The following is an 18,601-nucleotide window of genomic DNA, read 5'->3' on the forward strand; positions in this document are numbered from 1 at the left end:
ACCAGAATTCTAACTGTCTTTACAGATCTAGAGTTCCTCTTTTGTCTTCAATTTACTCTCTGTACCAATATAATATAATATAAACAAGTTTATTTGCATATAAACTAACTTTTGATATTTTATTTCCATAAGTAGAAACTACGAGGACTTGTATGCCTCCAGTCTCCTGGATGAGTTCACCGATGTGATCACAAAGACACCATCTAAACTGAAATCTCGACAGTCATTCCCCAAGGATACTGAATATACCTTGGGTCTGTAACCATTTAATCAGGTAGAGTCGATGCCGCTGAACCATATTATTCAAATTCTTCAGTTTAGACTAGTCCACTGTCAGTATATATCTCATAGATTTGGAGTAGGATAAATATTGTAATGTGTATTTTCTGATAGCATCTATACTATCAAGGGTTATCATGCTGATGGCTGTTCCAATGTCTGTTTATTGTGTTATCAATATTGCATGTCCATTCTCTTACAAGAGGATCATGACGAGGAACAGGATTGAAATGATGATAATAGCACTGTAGGTCTTTTCTGTCATTACCACTGTGCTTGCCTTGGACTACCATTTAGTCTTTGTACCATCTCTGGCAGCATGTGCAGTGGTTAAAATTCATCCATTAACCATCTGAATCTTTGCAGTACCTGACATGTTGCCTTTCATGCTTTTCCTGTTTGTGTCTGCCTACTTGTGCTACAAGATCATCAAGTCAAACCAGTTCATCCATGGCATACAAAGAAGTGCTGCAGATAGGGAGAAGGCTAGGAGCACTAATGGAGCAGGTAAAGCCAACCATGTCTGTGTTGATTACTGGGGGAATTGACGGATTGCTTGATTTATCCTTGATTGTGATTTGGGATATTATGAGTGCCTTGTCTTCTCCAGCAATGCTGTTTCCAGTCAATTAAATAGGTGCTTCTACTGTCAGTTACTAAGCCATCCCTTGTGCTTTGGGCTGTATAATAAGGAGATAGGAGAGAAGTTTCCTATTTGTTATCCTAAGAGAAGCAGAGTAATTGTGCTGGCCATGAACTGGATATATACATAACCCTGTATCTCATAATATATTTGTGTGTGTGTGTTGTGTGTTCCACTTTTCTCTTATATACACCCATGTTAAAGGTCTTTCCTGGTCCAGTAATAAACATTCTGATCACAGAGGAATTATCAGTTAGTCTCAAAGTGATAATTGTCTTTGTACCATTATAATGTGTTTACAAAAAAAAACTGCAACTCACTTTACACTAAACTCTTTGATTGGTTGAACCTGTTTGATGACTGTGAGGTTCCACCAGACTATGTAAAGGAATATAAATGTGTCCTGGGGTAATTTGCTATTAATTTTGTACGTATGAGAGAGAATTGGAAAGCAGTTTATGTTAAGATAGATTGCTGTAGTATTACATGCACTGGTATTAACCCATTGGTATGACGTGCCTGCAGAATCACTATAATGCACATAACTACGTTAGCTGATTGAATATTTTTTTTTGTAATTAATAACTTTCAGTATAGCAAAGATGACCATCAAAGAGGTAACAACTATCAAAGAAGCTGACAACATCTTCAGGTAGATAGCATACAAAGGATGACATTGAAAATGTCCAGCTCTCCATCAGATCTTTTTACATATTAACCTTCACAGATGCCCTCTCACTAGACACAACTTCTTCACTATAATTATGTTGTGTAGGCATGAGGCTATTATGCTCCAAAAAAATCACTTATTACGCTTTTCAGAATTGTCCATTATTCCCAAAATTATGCCACCATAATTAGCTAATAGTACCAGTTTATTGCTGTATCAGGTCATTTTCATTGATGTTTAAGCTTTAAATAGTATTGAATTCTTTAGCTGGTTGCTGTATTTGTCAATTCAATGTGACTGACTGCTTTATTAGAGTAAATATTCAGTGACTGTTCTACTAGAGTTTCTGACTGCTATATTAGAGATCTCGATTGTTATTACCAGTAATGGAATTATGCAATCTGTGGGTTTTCCTGTTACAGCTTTATAATTACCTCAAAATGCTAGCATAATTTCTGATTCCTACACATACCTATTATGCCTGAAATTATGTGGCATAATTGCTGCATCCCTAACGTTGTGACACTTTGTGATGTTATATGATGTCAAATGATCAATGTTAAACAACATAATCAGTTCAATAATACAATTTGTTGATAGTTCACACAATTTCTTTATCTGTCTGTTCCATATGTAATCCATTATAACATTAGAATTGCTGCTCAGCTCAGCTTGCTACCAGCTAGCATTATTATAGATCATAGAACGGGCCAAACATTGGTTCTACACCAGATGATGTGGGCTTGGCAGCCTCGCCCACATCATCGTCGGATCTCTAAAAATAGCATGGAAACCTTGTCAGCCTGCTCCAACCAATACTTCACATATCAGGGGTGGATCCACTTTAAAAAGGTCACCACCTGCTGACAATAGCTGTCCCTCCTCAGCCGCATTTCCTCTGTGTACATAGCTTACTACACCACTCCTCAAAAGACTACTGTGACTGCTCTATTAGAGTATCTCAATTTGTCTGCTCTGTTAGAGTATCTGGAGTAAGAGAGGCTCTTTCAAAAGGGGGGTTCCATGGAACCTTTTGAACCCCCCCTGGATCCGCCCTTGCATACAATGACAAGTAATATCATCACTGATACTGTGTAATCTATATAGTGTAATAATGATAAATAATATGATTAAACTGGTTTGTAGTCTAATTTTGTCTCTAATTTCTTGTTGTCTGCTATTTTGCGGACTGCCTTAAGGAAGTCCTCCTCAATGACATAGTCTCTGTCAGCTCTTATAGCAAACATTCCTGTAACAATAAAGACAATAAACAATACAGTGAAAAAACCACTACAAATCAACATTGTGGTGCCCAAATCATAACAAGTAAGTATACTAAAAATAGCCAGGATGAGGAGGAAGGGACACTTATGTGTTACACTACAGTAGGGAAATCAATAAAATAATGTGACTGTCTTATTACAGTACTTCAGTGGATGTTGTATTAGAGTAACTGAATACAAAGTTCTGTGCACACACACGCACGCACGCACACAACACACACACACTACACACAGAGACAGACACACTACACTACACACATACAGACAGACATTACACTTTACTGCACACACACCATACACCAGTGTTTGTTCTAGGATTTCTCCTTTGGGGGGGGGGGGGGATCAGGAATTTGGGGGGTGACCAGGTGAAAGTTTGTTGTATAGTTGTCCAAGTTCACAACTACATAGCTATATAAAACAGTCGAAAAATAGTTGCCAAACACGGCTGTGTCATGAGTGTTGATTTTGTGATTGGGTGAAGCCAGATCTTGATGCATGAGTGTAGTAGTGAACACATAATGCTAGGATAACCATGTGCTCCTCATGTATACTGTACATATTCTATTAATAATGCACTACATATCAAGTGTTGAATCTTCACAATTTGTGTGAGATCGATATCATGATCAGTATTGACCATCATTGTACATATGATACCAGCGTTGAAACCGGGTCAGGTCATCCGGGTCCAACCCGGTTTACAAATTATCTGGGTCTGACCCGGATTGGATTACTTGAGAAACGGAATTGTTCTTTGATGATGTGGAAACTTATAAACTCTAGCCACATAGCTCTTTCGTGAGCCAGCCCACTTATCACATTACAAACAAACGCTCAGCCACGCCCACTTATTAGTAAGTACAGCCTGTAGCACGAAACTGTGTCCGTTGATGTCTGCAAGCTTACGTGGAGCCACGCTCACTGATTGATTATTGTACAAGTTGTATATAGTCTAGTCTTGCAGCAGGATAAGTACTTTTGCCCACTTTAATATATCTGGAAATTGTAATACTAGGTATGCACGAAGCCACACCCAATTGCTGTCTCTAAACTCACAGTAGCTACGTGGAACCAAACCCACTGACTGATTTTAAAATATAAAATTACCGGCTTAGTTATCACATAACTACTCGTTTACTCAACACGAATCGAACGCTCAAAACGTAGTGAGACTACCCGAAACATAGCTCTTATCGCATGCCTTGGCTTTAATTAATCCGGGTCACATCCAGGTCAAATCCGGGTCAGTGGGTCATCCGGATCAGCAGTAGTGACCCGGTTTCAACGCTGTATGATACCACAAAGCACTAGCAAATTACAAGATCTGCATGGGTGGATGTCTTCCAAGAAATAATTCAAAACTTGAAATTAAATATTAGGGCATTTTCATGGATATAGCAAAAACAAAAGAGTTTTTAAAAATCAGGCTTTCTGAGATTAAATCTGGGAGTATTTGTGCTGGCTATGCATGGCATTTTGAAAGTAGAATTTCAAATAACGCTTTCTGAGATTGAATTTAAGGACAATTTTGAGAGTTAAGCATGCTATTTTGTCTACATAATTATACTGGGTAAACTTGGGCTCTCAGACATTGAATAGCCATCACTATATACATGAATTTTTACTAGGAAGATTTTAAAAATTAATTGATCTGATACTGAATCTGAGGTACTTCAAGGTTGCATTTACAATTTTAACCTGGGAAAATTTTATGTATTAACTATGCTGAGATTGAATCTGAGAGCATTTTTGATAAGTTTTGTGTGTCATTAGGGGGGGGGAACTTTCCCCCCTAACAGCCCTAGAATAAACACTGCCACACACACACACACACACAACACACTACACTACACTACACACACAGACACACACACACCACACATAATATACTACACACACATACACAGTACATACACACAGACACACACCACACACACAAACACAGACAGACAGACACACACACTACACACATAAACAGACACACACGCACAGATACACACTACACACACATACACTGACCTGCTTCTGTGCAGACATTTCTTAGGTCTGCACCATTAAACTCATCAGACAATTTTACAATTTGTTCATAATCTGATGAAGGATGACATCATGACGTGTTTATTTGTAAGATAAAGAGCTCACCTATTTCGCCGTGCTTGGTTATACTAGAAGAATGAATCTTTAAAATTTCATACCTTGCCTGCTCATTAGGCAAGGGTATTTCTATAAGTAACAAATAACAATAATTGTTACAAAAACAGGTAAACAACTTAACTACAGTACATCCTTACGACCTCCAATTGACTCAGCAATGATAAATGGTTTGGTGTAACCAACCGACATGAAAACTAGGGCAATGGGCATATTCTGTCTACAACGTGAAACTCAACATCTACTATTACCATGCAGACCAGCCATTTGGCTGTTACAGAATAAATGTTGTGGTACAGTTTGTGGTGTCCACATGGCTTGGTGATGTTGAGGAGGTGGAACAGGTCAAAGAGTGGAAAGAGGGAACTGGACACTATTGGAGTCCAACTCAAGCAATTATGGAGGGTAAGGGACATGCCCTAAAGAGATTTTAGATACCACGTAATCTAGACTCTTATCATACAGTACGACAGTACTGCATAGTAGGGACTGCAAATGTTTGGGAGTGGTACATGAAAAACGGCATCGCCAAAAACCAGCCTCACTTTTCCCTGACGACGATACAACAGTATTGGTTAGGTAAAACTAAGCCTTCAGATTGACCAGAAACACTTTCAACAAGTTGCTATGGAATTTCAAAAATGATAAAAGAGAGTGTCTAACTCCAGTATAGGCCATCAAAAATTACAGCCGCAAGTCCACAGGCTTCCCTTGAATTTACAGGAAGGGTGTTAATATGGTTTGGATTGCATACAGGGGGCTACTCAAACTCACCACTGACTTACATAAGTGTAAACTCACTCAATCAGTACTTACATCATAAGCATGAATTTACTATAATATCCAGAAAGATTTGTGGCTGTCATTTTTGATGGCTCATACCAGTACTTTTAAGATGCTAGTAGAGCGTGCAGTGCCATTTCTTTCTTTTGCTGTGGTATGAGTGGGTTCACCAGTTTATTGTACCAAAAGTTAACAAACAAGCACACAAATTTTTGGAATTTTCAACTAGAGTAGGGACCATAACACATCGATAAAAAGTACTGAAACAAGCTGGAGTAGTGTATGATATTAAATCACAGTAAAACAATAAGGAGTATTATATCCCTACTGTGCTCAAGATACCTTTTGTGTAGGTAATCTAAATAGCTACTTACAGATTATGTGACTGTTCTAATAGAATTGTAGAGTGCTCTATCGTGGTTTCTGTTACAAGCACTGACCAACAAAACAAGGAGAGGGTATCACTCCTCTTTTTGCGGCATCTATGTGGTGACACCTAAACCATAACGTACTTACCAATTTTCCGGTCCAGTCTTCCTGGTCTCAACAGAGCAGGGTCCAATGTGTCTGGTCTGTTAGTTGCCATAATGAACTTCACCCGACCAACACTGTCAAACCCGTCCATCTGGTTCAACAACTGTAACAGGAAAAACATCACTAAGGTAACCAGAACACCACAATAATGCTAATTCAGAATAATTATGCCAGTAACACAACTCCAACTTTAATTTGTAAATTGTTCTTAGAAAACTTATGCACAATTTCCTTTGATGTTGGGAACTTTATGAGGTTACTAAATCCCTAATACCAATTATAGAACTTGGCGTGTTCAATAAAGCACTCTTTGTGGGCAATAAAGCACAGTTGCCCACGTGCTCTAGTGCAGGCTAATAGCCTGCGGGGCTCACGCCAGTACAACTAATCATTCAAGCCGGTGAAGGCTAATAGCCTTGCCGCGCTGCGAGGCCAAGCCAGCCAATACAAGTTCTACCACTGGATTGCTTTTATAGACATACCTAAATGCTTCGATGATGGGTGGGAGAAGGTAACGTTGCTGTTACATTTGCTAACGTAAACGGACAAGTCCTGGTGATATCACAGAAATATTTCACCATGTGACTCACAATAGAATCGATTGTGGGTTACAAGCAAAACCTGCCAAAACACACAATGAATGTCTACCATGCCAAACTATGGTGAAATATGCGTGAGTTACTTTGTTAAACTAGTTTGTGTGCATTCAGGCTGCTAATAGTTCATGCAATGCATGTTAATTATGAGTCCTAGTGTATGGTGAACCTACACGACTAGAAAGTTCCATAAATCATTTAAAGCACATAGCCTTGCTCGTGCTAAATAAAGCACTCAGCGCTGGCCTCGTGCTTTATTCTTCATATAGCACTCACGGCTATGCTTTAACATATACATAGTGGTAATAATACCTTAAGGTTTCTTTGATCTGGCTTACTAAATTCATCACACAAATATCTGCAAAGTTAAGTACAAAAAAGTTTACTGTTATCTCATTTAGAGACATCATTGGGGCTGATGATGTCAAGTGTGGTACTGACACTAACAACTCAAACAGAGAATCTAACCACGTGTGATTTTTGTTTGGTCTTTCTGGAAATATCTGCTTCACTCAGGGAAATTTCTAAACTACTTACAACAAGCCAACATCAATTTCTTTGCTGCATTATTTAGAGCTCTTCATATGATGTGGCCTTGGCTACGTGCAATTAATTACCTTGGCCTGAAGCCTCAGTAGTACATAAGTTTGTGGGTAGTTTTGCCCACACCATCTTACGAGTATCTTAAGCTTTGTTGTCTTCTTCTACGTAACTATAACCTTAAAACCCTATTGTAATGTTTGTGTGTGTGAAGTGTTTAGGGATAAACAGTTATACATTGTTTTCACACATATAATAGTTTCTTAATATTCTATACACTGGATTAGACAAGATGACATCCAACCAATGACACCACGCACCTCCATTAGTGTCCGCTGGATCTCTCTGTCAGCACTGGTCCCCTCCGAGAACCGACGACCACCTGTAACACATGATGTAATATCTTATGACATATACACCACTTGGTCCAGTGTAGTTTCTACAATAGCTACAATATAATACATTAGTCACAATAGAAAACACCTCCATATAAGGGCAAAGAATTTGATCCTAGCAGGCTCAGCCCTGTACCTATCAGACAGCTGTCCAGTACATCAATAGAAAACACCTCCATATAAGGGTAAATAATTTGATCCTAGCAGGCTCAGCCCTGTACCTCTCAGACAGCTGTCCAGTACATTAACACACCACAACCAAACACACAGACATACCGATAGCATCAATCTCATCCATGAAAACAACACAGGGCTCATTATCTTTAGCATAAGCTACACAACAAAACATTTCATCACCACATAACAAATTACTAACACAACAAGGCTTTCAGTCATCTATTCCACAATGGCCTCAGGCAATGATAAAAGTGCCTAGAATTGTTTGGATACTGTAAGTGAAGCCCATTTGTTAAGGTTATGGTGTAGTCACGGGCAACAATTGATGATTCTGAGAAGGAGGTCCTTCTGTAGCTACAGTGCAGTTTGAGGTAGGTTACACTACAAATTGTTGTTAGTACAAGTAAGACCAGCTACCTAATGCTCCAGCTGGTATCACTATGTTTTCTGTTATACAATGTATACTAGAGATTAGGGCTGGGGGATAGTATGTGCATATCGGAATATCGGGATAGTATCACTATCGGTATCGCCTATATCGCTTGAAATTTACTATCAGACAGTAATTAACAAGTAAAATACGGAGAAATATCTGCAAAATACTGTAAAATAATAACTTTTTGGAACAAGAATCAGCCTAAAAGGCTGTTTAATATCTTATGTAAAATACATGCATGGGTACATCCCTCCTTACAACTCTCTTTGAAGGAAACTAATAGGAAATAGGTGAATTATCACTATCGTTTTACTATCGTCTATCGTGAACAGTGTCTTGATATCATTCGGACAGTGAAAATTTCACTATCGCTCAGCCCTACTAGAGATGCACTGATAATCAACTTGTTGATCTGGTGGCCGATATGGCAATATCTACCAGATTGGTAATTGGCACAAACACTCTACGAACCGATATTACTACTGATAGTTTGTATGGCAAAAAATAACATTATTTGCATTGCAGTATTAATTTAAAAGGTCTTCTTGTTTAGTATACAAATGAACAGATATCCTATGTTATGCAGCACAAAGCTACGAGAAGCCATACAAGCACACATACAAGCATAGTTGTTGTTAATAGGTATGATACAATATAGCTGATACACCACAGGATGTACTAAACAAGCTGCTATATAGCCAACTAGTCATTTTAACAACTGATCACAGTAATCCAGGTGAGTCTATGTGGGAGCATAAAATTTTTTTTGTGGTGCCGAATCAGATATCAGTACAATTGAAAAATCCTTATCAGTACATGTATGCAACAAAACTGTAGGCATTATGAGCATTTTTGTAGCATGGTGAGAAAACAAGTTTACAAAAGTATCCTGAGAAATCCAGTCAACCAATAGTTGTCCCCAAGGATGTTGCTTGTACTAGATATTGTGTAGTTGTTTAGTTACTTGTGTTGAAATTTTAACAGAACAGTCATTCTCACAATACAATACTTACTGAACATCTCTCGTATTAATCTTGCTGACTCCCCAATGTACTTGTCCACTATGGCAGAGCTTACTACCTTCAAAAAATTAGCATCCAACTGTGAGGCCACTGCTTTGGCTAGTAATGTTTTGCCAGTTCCAGGGGGACCATATAACAAGCACCCCTTCGGAGGGGTAATCCCCACCCTCTGAAAGAGTTCTGGGTTAATAAGCGGTAGTTCAATAACCTGTAATTGAATGAAATATCCATTGTAATTTTGTATTCCAATGAAATATCCACAGTAAAACTATATAACTGGATGAAATATCCACAGTAGTGTTGATAACACAAATTTCTGTTAATCCTACAACTTAAGATGAAGGAGTAAGTGCTGTTTGTTATGATTGTTATGGATTAAAAAGCTACCAACTACATAATGGAATAGATCACCCGCTTGTATGCAAATATACCTGAGCGGAGGACGGGAACAGATAATTTGTTGCAGTGGTTCTATAAAAAGTAAGTTCTATACGTTTCATTGAAGACAGCACTACTGTAATTATCTACCACTGGATGGAATCACCATATCAAAACCCTGTATTATTGTCATAAGTGCAGAGCCTGAAATTACGGTCGGACATCGGACAATTTCCGACCATTACTAGCAAATGTCTGACCAAGAATGACTTTGTGCGGACATAGTGTCCGAGCCATTAAAAATGCTAGTTAACCATTGCCAAAACGACTTACTGTAACTGTTACTATAAAGAAAGCCTTCCACATGTCGGTATAGATTGCTGTGAATTGCTTGTTGCAAATCGATTAAAGCCGGACCGGATATGAGACAATTCTGTGAGCATGTGAGCAAGTGATAAATTCACATACGAAAATATTTCCCTTGTGGTACAGAAAATTGTTGGTGTGTACTCCTCTTGCGCTATTTCCCTATTTCTTCATTTAGTGACTGTTGTTTGTGTGTTATTCTTCGTGTTACTCATTGCGTTATTTGTTGAAAACTGGGAAAATTGCTTAATTAATATTAATTTTACCTTTGTACGCTCGCAATATGGGTGCGTGGCTAAGGCTGGCTTGCTTAGAGAGCAAGGCCCACATCTTGTGTATCACTTTAGTGTTAGCCAACCATTATCTCTTGTAGGTTAGCAGTCCACTCTGCAGTGTTCTGGTAGACAGAGCACGCTACACGAATGTCCAAGAGAAGTTATAACAGACAAGTACGTTGGAATGTGATCATCGGTGATAGTGCTTGATGGTGCTGAAAAGGTGACAAGGAGTTACTGTTCTGACAATATGTCTGAGCATATGCCGAAGTGTTCAGACATCTCAACTTTTGGTCTAACATAGTCAAGTTCAATGTACAGTGTAAGTAATACTATAAACTGACAGACAAGTGGTAAAAATTTAGTAAACCACAAAACCAATAAAAAGCTAAATGAAATCCTCCCAGTCATCTAGTTTAAATTGTAATTTCGGGCTCTGTAAATGCCACCCTAGAATAAGAGCCATGACTAGTAACCGAGTATACTGATGCAAATGCTGATCAGGCATAGAAACCATACAAAGGAGCCGTTGTAAGCAGTGGAGATAAAATGATCAAAAGTCAATCATTCGATAGTCATGTAAGTGTCACACGCCAACTGTCAAACAAGCCCACATTAGCTGTAATCAGTTAGTAACCACCTTCACTTCCCGTTGATACACAGTTTAGGCTAATAGAGTCATAGCCAAGTATTGGGTAAACACACATTCTATAACCAGTATTAGAATTGTCATGTTTTATATCACTCCAGAGTGTTGCTCTACTGAGCACGTATGTGGCACTGTGAAATGTAGAGACAAAATTTTCAATATCAAACTTGTTGAAGTCAACAAAGTCAACTGGTTGAAGTCAACAAAGTCAACTGGTTGAAGTCAAAGTCACTATACTGCATAAACATGAGAAAATTCAGCAAATAAAAAGCTAATGGTATATCAGCCAAGCTTTTGACAAAACTAAATCTTAGAGTACTACCCAACATTTATTTTAACTAATTCTCACCTCCCTAAGTTCTCTGATCTGCTCCGCTAACCCACCGATCTCGCTGTATTTAATGTCCCCTGGGGTCTCTGTGGACATATTGTGTACCAGCGGGTCCACTTCCCTGGGTAACATCCTGTGAGTGAAATAACAATCACTGAAATAACAATCACTGAAATAACAAAGAATTACAAATTACACTTGAAACACTAGAAAAATATTTTTAACACATTCCAAGAACAATCAAAGATTGGAACAGCTTGCCAGTATCTGTCATAGAATCAGAAAACATAGATACATTTACTAATTACTTATTATCTATCTAATTGTTTGCTGTGTATTTTATGTGTATGTGTGATTTCTTTGAGGTGTTGATCGCCCCCTGGGGGCATCGGCAACGCTGTCTGCCCAGTAAAAATAAACACAAGTTTGGGAATTTTATAATCTATTTGCAATTGAATTAGAATCATTACAATTAGTGCACACCCTCCCACATAGCCATACAAGTGATGTATAATTACCTCATAATTGTTAATGTGGTCATGTCCAGAGCTACTCTTGTTCCTTGTTTCAATAAGGAACGATTAATCTGCTTTCTGCACCCAACAACGTATCTGGGACCATTACTGGCTTTAACAATAACTGTAAACACAGAGATGATGTAATAATATGCCTTTACAAAATGTTGAGTAAATAGACACAACAATTCCTTTCTTCATCAACCTTGACAGATTAAACATTGACTAATTCACAAAACCACAAATATGTCTAAACAATCATTTTAACCCTCAAAAGTGCACAAAACTGCTTTTTAGATGCAGCCCATTCTCAGTTGCTGTATTTATTGTGTGTCTAATAATGTGAGCTCCGATGCACAACATTGAACAGTGATTCGATTTGCTATTGAATAGGATTAGACTAATGTTTGTTTGTTTGTTTGCAGAAATTCGGATCAACTGGCAAAGAGTTATGGATCATTTTACAAAGGTATATAACAGAGTCTTATGCTTCTTTGTCTAAATATACTTTTTACAGTGATTTTTCGGTACAGTACGATCATTGTAGGGTAAACCCCTAGGTATCACTCGATTACATCATGGGTAAAATGGCATTAAATTGTGCAGCCATATGATGAACACTTCTAAAGTTGTAGTGCTTTGTTTACAGCTTTACATAAAACACTATATATATAGGCTTATAAGCGTTCAAGGGTTAAAATGTGCTTTTAAGGGTTCGATGAACAAAAGGTTAACAAATTTATTGAACAACTGATTTATCACAACTGTCAACATTTGCCTTCATTAAAACTTCCTGTTGTACAGTAATGGGACCAACAGTCATCAACAGTGATAGTATTATCAAGGTGGTGGTATGAAGTCTTATTTTTGATTAAATAGTTGTTCTGTGTTAGCTAGATAACTTACCTTGATCACTCTAGTATTTATCTAACACAGACAGTACACAAGGTATAATATATGTATAATATATAGGCAACACTTTATGGTCAAAAGGAGACACCTGGGCTACAATGTGCAATGTTAACTGGTTGGTGACTTGCTCGGGTTCATCTGAGGACTTGTATATCATTACCATGACATCTTCATTCGAGAATTCAAGAAGGTCGCCATCCCCTGCATCAGTGTCTCAACAATTTCAGCCATTGTGATTCCATGTGGACCACCCACTTTGAACTAGTAATGTGTTATATCTGGGCAATCAACAGTGGTCAGGTTTACGAGAGGAAATGAAGGTATGACGGTTACTTTATGGGCTCACTTTTCACAGCCCTGCAGTGCAGATTGACATTCTCCCATTATATAAGAACTAATGCGTAAATTGAGTCTTTGGATGGATAATATATCACACAATTACAATTACTCACATTTGTCTTCTGACAGTTGTCTCAATACTTCTCCGACAATCTACAAACACAAGAGAGATATAACAAATAACAACCAAGAAAGATAAAACATACTTGCATAACATACAGGATACACATACAATTACATGTCTATTACGACTAGAACAACTATTGACTATTGTGAGGTAAAACAAATGATTACAACTATCACATAATATGATAGTATTGTATAGTAGGGATCACAAAGGTGTGGGCGTAGCTATGAAAAAATCATTAGTTTTACGTATACCTTACCATGTAACAAATGATTGTGGGCTTGGATAAATACAGTGGAGCATCTCTTAAAGAAGTGTCCAGTAACATAATCATTTTATTGTCCATTTAACCTCTCTAAGGTCATGCAAAGTTAATTATATATGTTTCTGGTCCTACCATTCCCCAAAATTGACCAGGTGACCAGGCTTGTTTTTTTTTGCAAGTGGTACACTACATTGGACATAACAGTACATGGAATTATAGGGAAAAACAAGTTAATGTATAAAGTTAGTGCATCTTTATAAGGAAATAGTGTTTACAAGACATAAAAACCTCCCAACAGATATAAAATATTACAAATTATTGTGTGGTGATTGCACAATTCATTCAGCAAAGAAAATGACCAGGAAGGGAACCAGAAACATATAATTAACTTTTCGTGGCCTAAAAAGGACATTGTACATTTAACCTCACTAAAGGGCTATTTTCCATAAATTTCCTGGGAGAGTATGATTTAACCCTTTATTATCGAATGGCTAATATATTGCCATAACAAGTGCCCTGTATAAACGGAGCCATAACTCTTTTTTCCTAGGGGCTACGAAGCTGAAATTGCTACCAAACTGCTCAGAAGGACCGGGCGCTTCTAATGAAGTTTACCGTTCGGCGATAGGAAGAAGCATGGGCAAGTTATGGTACTTGGCAATATAAAATAACGTATACAAAACAATAATACCTGTTTAAAACTCCATGTTCGCCTTCTCCCTGCTACTAGGAGGCTTTAGTTAGAATTACTCCATTCCCCACGTGATAAGGATTCTAAAAATAAATAGTGTGATGTCATCGCATTGATTAGTAAGATGGCGGCGCCCATCTTTCAATGCCATGGCGATACGGAGAAGATACGCTTTCTTCGCTTCATAGCGCGTGAGTTGTGTGTGTGATCTGTAAGTATTCTAGCTGTGTTGGTAAAAGAGAGAGATGGCTATCAAACGGTATATAGCTTGATGGGTTAATTAATGGGTGGGGTCCACTCGTATTGCACACAGTTCACACAAGCCATAAAAGTTTTCACACTTGCGGTTTTGTAAAAAAAACTTCGGTAATAAAGGGTTAAGATCCCCCTAATTGGGGAAACAAGGGAGGTTGCCTACACCTGCAGATAGACATTCAACCTCATTTCAGTCTGTAACCTAATGGGATTAAATGTCCACTAGTATACCTGCAGACCTCCCTTGGTTCCTTACTATTTTTTCTACAATCCTTAAAACTCCTAATTTTTATTTATATTTGCTAGCAAGTTCAGCCCATTACACAGTGTTACAAACGAAGAACAGTAGGAGAAACGCCTCTGCAATCAATACAGTCAACACAGGACTTACCTTTGTCTCCTTGCTGACAGTCCAAGGTGTTGATTTGTGGTCGCTCAATTTTGGGAATCGTCTGTATTTTTTGTCCATGATGAGTGCATAGTACATACTGCGGTATACCAAAAGGCACCTGTTGGGCTGAAGTGGCACTGGACAGTGAATAAATCAAGCCCGTAGCCTTAGCCGTTACGTATCAAGTTATGCTTGCATCAGACAGGCAGTTAGCAGAAAATTCCATTGAATATTCTGTAGCAAACTATTGGAAGCATTTAGAGCCATACTGAAGGTACCTAGCTTGTGGTTGGTCATACCTAACCAGTACTGTCAAGGCATTGGCATGGTATTTGTTTGGGTTTTTGTTGACCACAAATACCCAAATCTCCTCTATACTGTACTGTATGATATCTAAATAACATAGCGACTTAATAATATGTTTTATTATCAACTTCACTGAAGCTTAGTAGATGTACAACAACATCTTTACCATATCTGATAGTATACACTAAAACTTGATGTGTACTAGAACAGAACCTATAAACAATGTACAGTATTCACACATAATATGATATCATGTCGTCCTCCCCTTGATAGTGGAAAACCTTGAGTTGCCTTCCTTCATTAGGTGGACTATGACTCGTGCAAGTTTAATGACTTTGTTAGACTTCCCTTAAGATGGCGCAAGGGCAGCTGTACAAAGTTAATTGCACAACATAATTATTTGCCTTCTTGCTATGCTATATTGTTTCTCCATACACAGGTGTTTGGTGACCTTCACATGGCACTTCGGCTACGGCAGGACACCAGAAACTATCACATGCTTTTGTATGAGCTATAGCCACACTTTCACAGTATGTATAAACTGATGTGTGTATGTTATATGTTTGTTCTGATAGCTACAAAGGTGTCTTCGAGCTGAAACCCCCCTCGGAAATCCCTGATGTGCACCTCGTCCTCGAGCAACCACTATTTTTGCTGACAACATACATTTTATAAAATTTTGTATGTTCTTACTTTGTAACTGAATATTTTGTTGTAGTTAACTAGCTGCACATGTCCATAAGTTGTATAATTGTACACACTCACTTGGTGAGGTAGCACAGTGAGGTTATAGCTCAGCACACATGCAGCTTGCTGTAAGTCGGTCACTGACATAGTTTTCTACTCAGTCTACAGCCAAATATAGATATTGCCGTTTTTGTACACTATAAAGTTTCTTTTTAAACAGGTACTCAGAAGAGTTAAGTTCAAGACATGCATGGTGCTAACAAGACAGTACATAGTGGGGTCAAGTCACTGGCAACTTTTCTGGGTCACTGTGGTGGAGTCATTGTGATTGAGATGAACCTCTGGAAGGTCCCGCCATTATATACATCATTGTAAAGCCCACGGTTCAATCCACCTGAGTCTTCATCATTGTACTGTATACAGTCCTTACTGCATGCATGGCTGAAATATAGCGAAGCTGTTTGTACGATCATAAGTTGCTACAAATTGCAGTATGTGTATCATATGATGTTCGGTAAGTGATTTTTCTAGTCTTCTTAGTAATGGTATCAACACTGATGCAGCTGCTACATCAGTGGAAATCATTTTGTTATTTCCTCTACAGGTTCAAGCGTGGCAATAATCTTCCTGACAAGATCAAGTTGATGGGTATTCAACATAGTGATGGAGCCATACTCAGTGGCATATGCTGCCAGTACCATCTTTTGTGTGTTGATTGATTGTAACCTGTAAAGAGTGGAATTCCACCTTGTCGGCTCATCTTGCTATAAAAAAAATTTTTTATCAATGCGTTTGTCCTGTATTTCATCTAGCTGATGATAAGCTAAAGTCAAACATTTAAAATGGCCAACTATTCCACTACATATGTACATATGGCTAAAACATCAATCACTGTACGCTATGAAAGGATACAGTAGAGGTAAAAAAAAAAGTTCCCGTTGCGTTTGCGTAACGCAATTGCTCCACTTAGAGAACGCAAATGGAACACAAACGCTTCACTGTCAAAAAGGAGTATGTGTTGGTAAAAACCTCTGTCAAACTACAACAGTACAATGTAGGCTAAGCCATTGATAATAACAACTGTTGTCTCTATGACTTAGTTAATAGTTGAAGATTAATATAATTATTGTTGTAACATAGCTGTGATCTACCTAATAGCAAGTGAACGGTGTTTACAAACAAAAAAGTACACCTAGCTTGTACTCTATCTGATGGCTACTGTAGTTTATATAGCTGTTACTAACCCATGTGTGTCTATTTTCTTTTTATCCAACTAGACAACTAACCCTAGGCTATTTGAAGAAGGTCAGATGAACACTGTAGTTACAGCAGTTGGTTTACTTGTTATGAAGCGATGAACAGCAATGAGTCGCATCTCCGTATTTCAAAATTCTTGCCACGTGTTTAATTTCGATTGTGGATTTACTCACGTGAATCATATATGGCCTGATAGAAAATTAAACGGAGAATAGAATGGAAGTTGTTGCAAGGTGATAGGAGCAACCACCATCGAGTTATCGATCATTTCATAAAGTTATGTAAGGGATTGTATGTTTCCTTACAAAAAAGTAAATTTCACGGCTAGTTTTGGCCTCACCATTTAGCGTTGGAGTAAAACCCTAGGTATTATTTTAATTCTTGTTACATCACAAGAAGAATGACGTAAATTGTGAAGCCATAGCATGGACACTTCAAAAGTTATGGCGCTTGGTGCAAAGCCTGCTATTAGAGCCAGTCTTCTGGCCTATGCGGGTTTAAGGGTTAAGGTTACGGGATACTGTAAACCCCACATGTACAGTATCAATCATTTTTCATGATTAGGGGTTTGATTTTTCTTAATGCATTGTTATCAAATATTTATGCATTCTTAACTTCTCATTAATCGACATAGAATTCAAATGTTGTTATGGAAACATGAGTTGTCCCCATGCCAATTAGTGTAAACTATGAACCAAAAATCAGACCAATGAAGAACCATGAGAACTTACTAACAATTCTAAGGTTTGAAGAACATCACTTGTGAGGGACTGACAAGAGGGTTTGTGAATAATGTGTATAGTTGCTGAAATATGACTACAATTTGGCCTAAAGCAAGACACTGGTCACAAAATTAATGTTTAAATTGATATCACAAGCACTAGAAACATTATTTCTAACAAATGGCTCCGTCAGGACCTAGACAAGAAGCCAAACTAGTAGTCTGTTTATACAAAATGTTAACAACTAGTTTGACAGTCCTGATTTTTGGTTCAGGAAAATATCGCCATTAGTCAGCAAAACTACGCATGCGCTTACAGGTGCGCCAGTTGCTAAGTGTGTTGTTTCTATGTTATCTTGTACTGTTACGTGTGTTTTCTTGTACCTTGTACCTGTCCAGTCAGCACGCTATGATTCTCCCTACAATTTAAGCCTGTTACCAGCTGATACACAACACAACAACACCAAGCCCGCCTTAATTACATAATAAAATTTTTGTTTGACAGTCCCGTAACCTTAAGTATGTACGTTGAAACAAATTGTGTTAAGCAGCTGGACTTACTCGGCTCAGTGCCATCTTAACCCTTTCATGGCTGTAACTGGATTTATCTGGCACGACGGTATAAAA

General features: G+C 38.1%; 1 protein-coding gene and 1 long non-coding RNA gene across 2 annotated transcripts in view; both read right to left on the minus strand.

The window, feature by feature from the left end:
* LOC136246282 (uncharacterized) lies at positions 1 to 325 on the minus strand. Its single transcript, XR_010696353.1, has 3 exons — positions 250 to 325; positions 110 to 203; positions 1 to 59 (listed from the first exon to the last, which is right to left on the minus strand). It is a non-coding gene; the product is annotated as an uncharacterized lncRNA (long non-coding RNA).
* A 2,333-nt stretch (positions 326 to 2,658) lies between these two features.
* Positions 2,659 to 18,601, minus strand: part of LOC136247681 (26S proteasome regulatory subunit 10B-like) — a 41,000-nt gene continuing 25,057 nt past the window's right edge. Inside the window, exons 3-12 of the mRNA XM_066039511.1 lie at positions 13,388 to 13,427; positions 12,027 to 12,147; positions 11,527 to 11,641; positions 9,501 to 9,717; positions 8,151 to 8,207; positions 7,800 to 7,861; positions 6,326 to 6,446; positions 5,018 to 5,098; positions 4,895 to 4,966; positions 2,659 to 2,841 (exon numbers count right to left, since the gene is read on the minus strand). Coding sequence (XP_065895583.1) covers positions 2,723 to 2,841; positions 4,895 to 4,966; positions 5,018 to 5,098; positions 6,326 to 6,446; positions 7,800 to 7,861; positions 8,151 to 8,207; positions 9,501 to 9,717; positions 11,527 to 11,641; positions 12,027 to 12,147; positions 13,388 to 13,427 — 1,005 coding nt within the window. The 3' untranslated portion in view covers positions 2,659 to 2,722. The remainder of the gene's footprint in view (positions 2,842 to 4,894; positions 4,967 to 5,017; positions 5,099 to 6,325; positions 6,447 to 7,799; positions 7,862 to 8,150; positions 8,208 to 9,500; positions 9,718 to 11,526; positions 11,642 to 12,026; positions 12,148 to 13,387; positions 13,428 to 18,601) is intronic.

This window comes from Dysidea avara, chromosome 2 (genome assembly GCF_963678975.1).
Source record: "Dysidea avara chromosome 2, odDysAvar1.4, whole genome shotgun sequence".
Lineage (NCBI taxonomy): Eukaryota > Metazoa > Porifera > Demospongiae > Dictyoceratida > Dysideidae > Dysidea > Dysidea avara.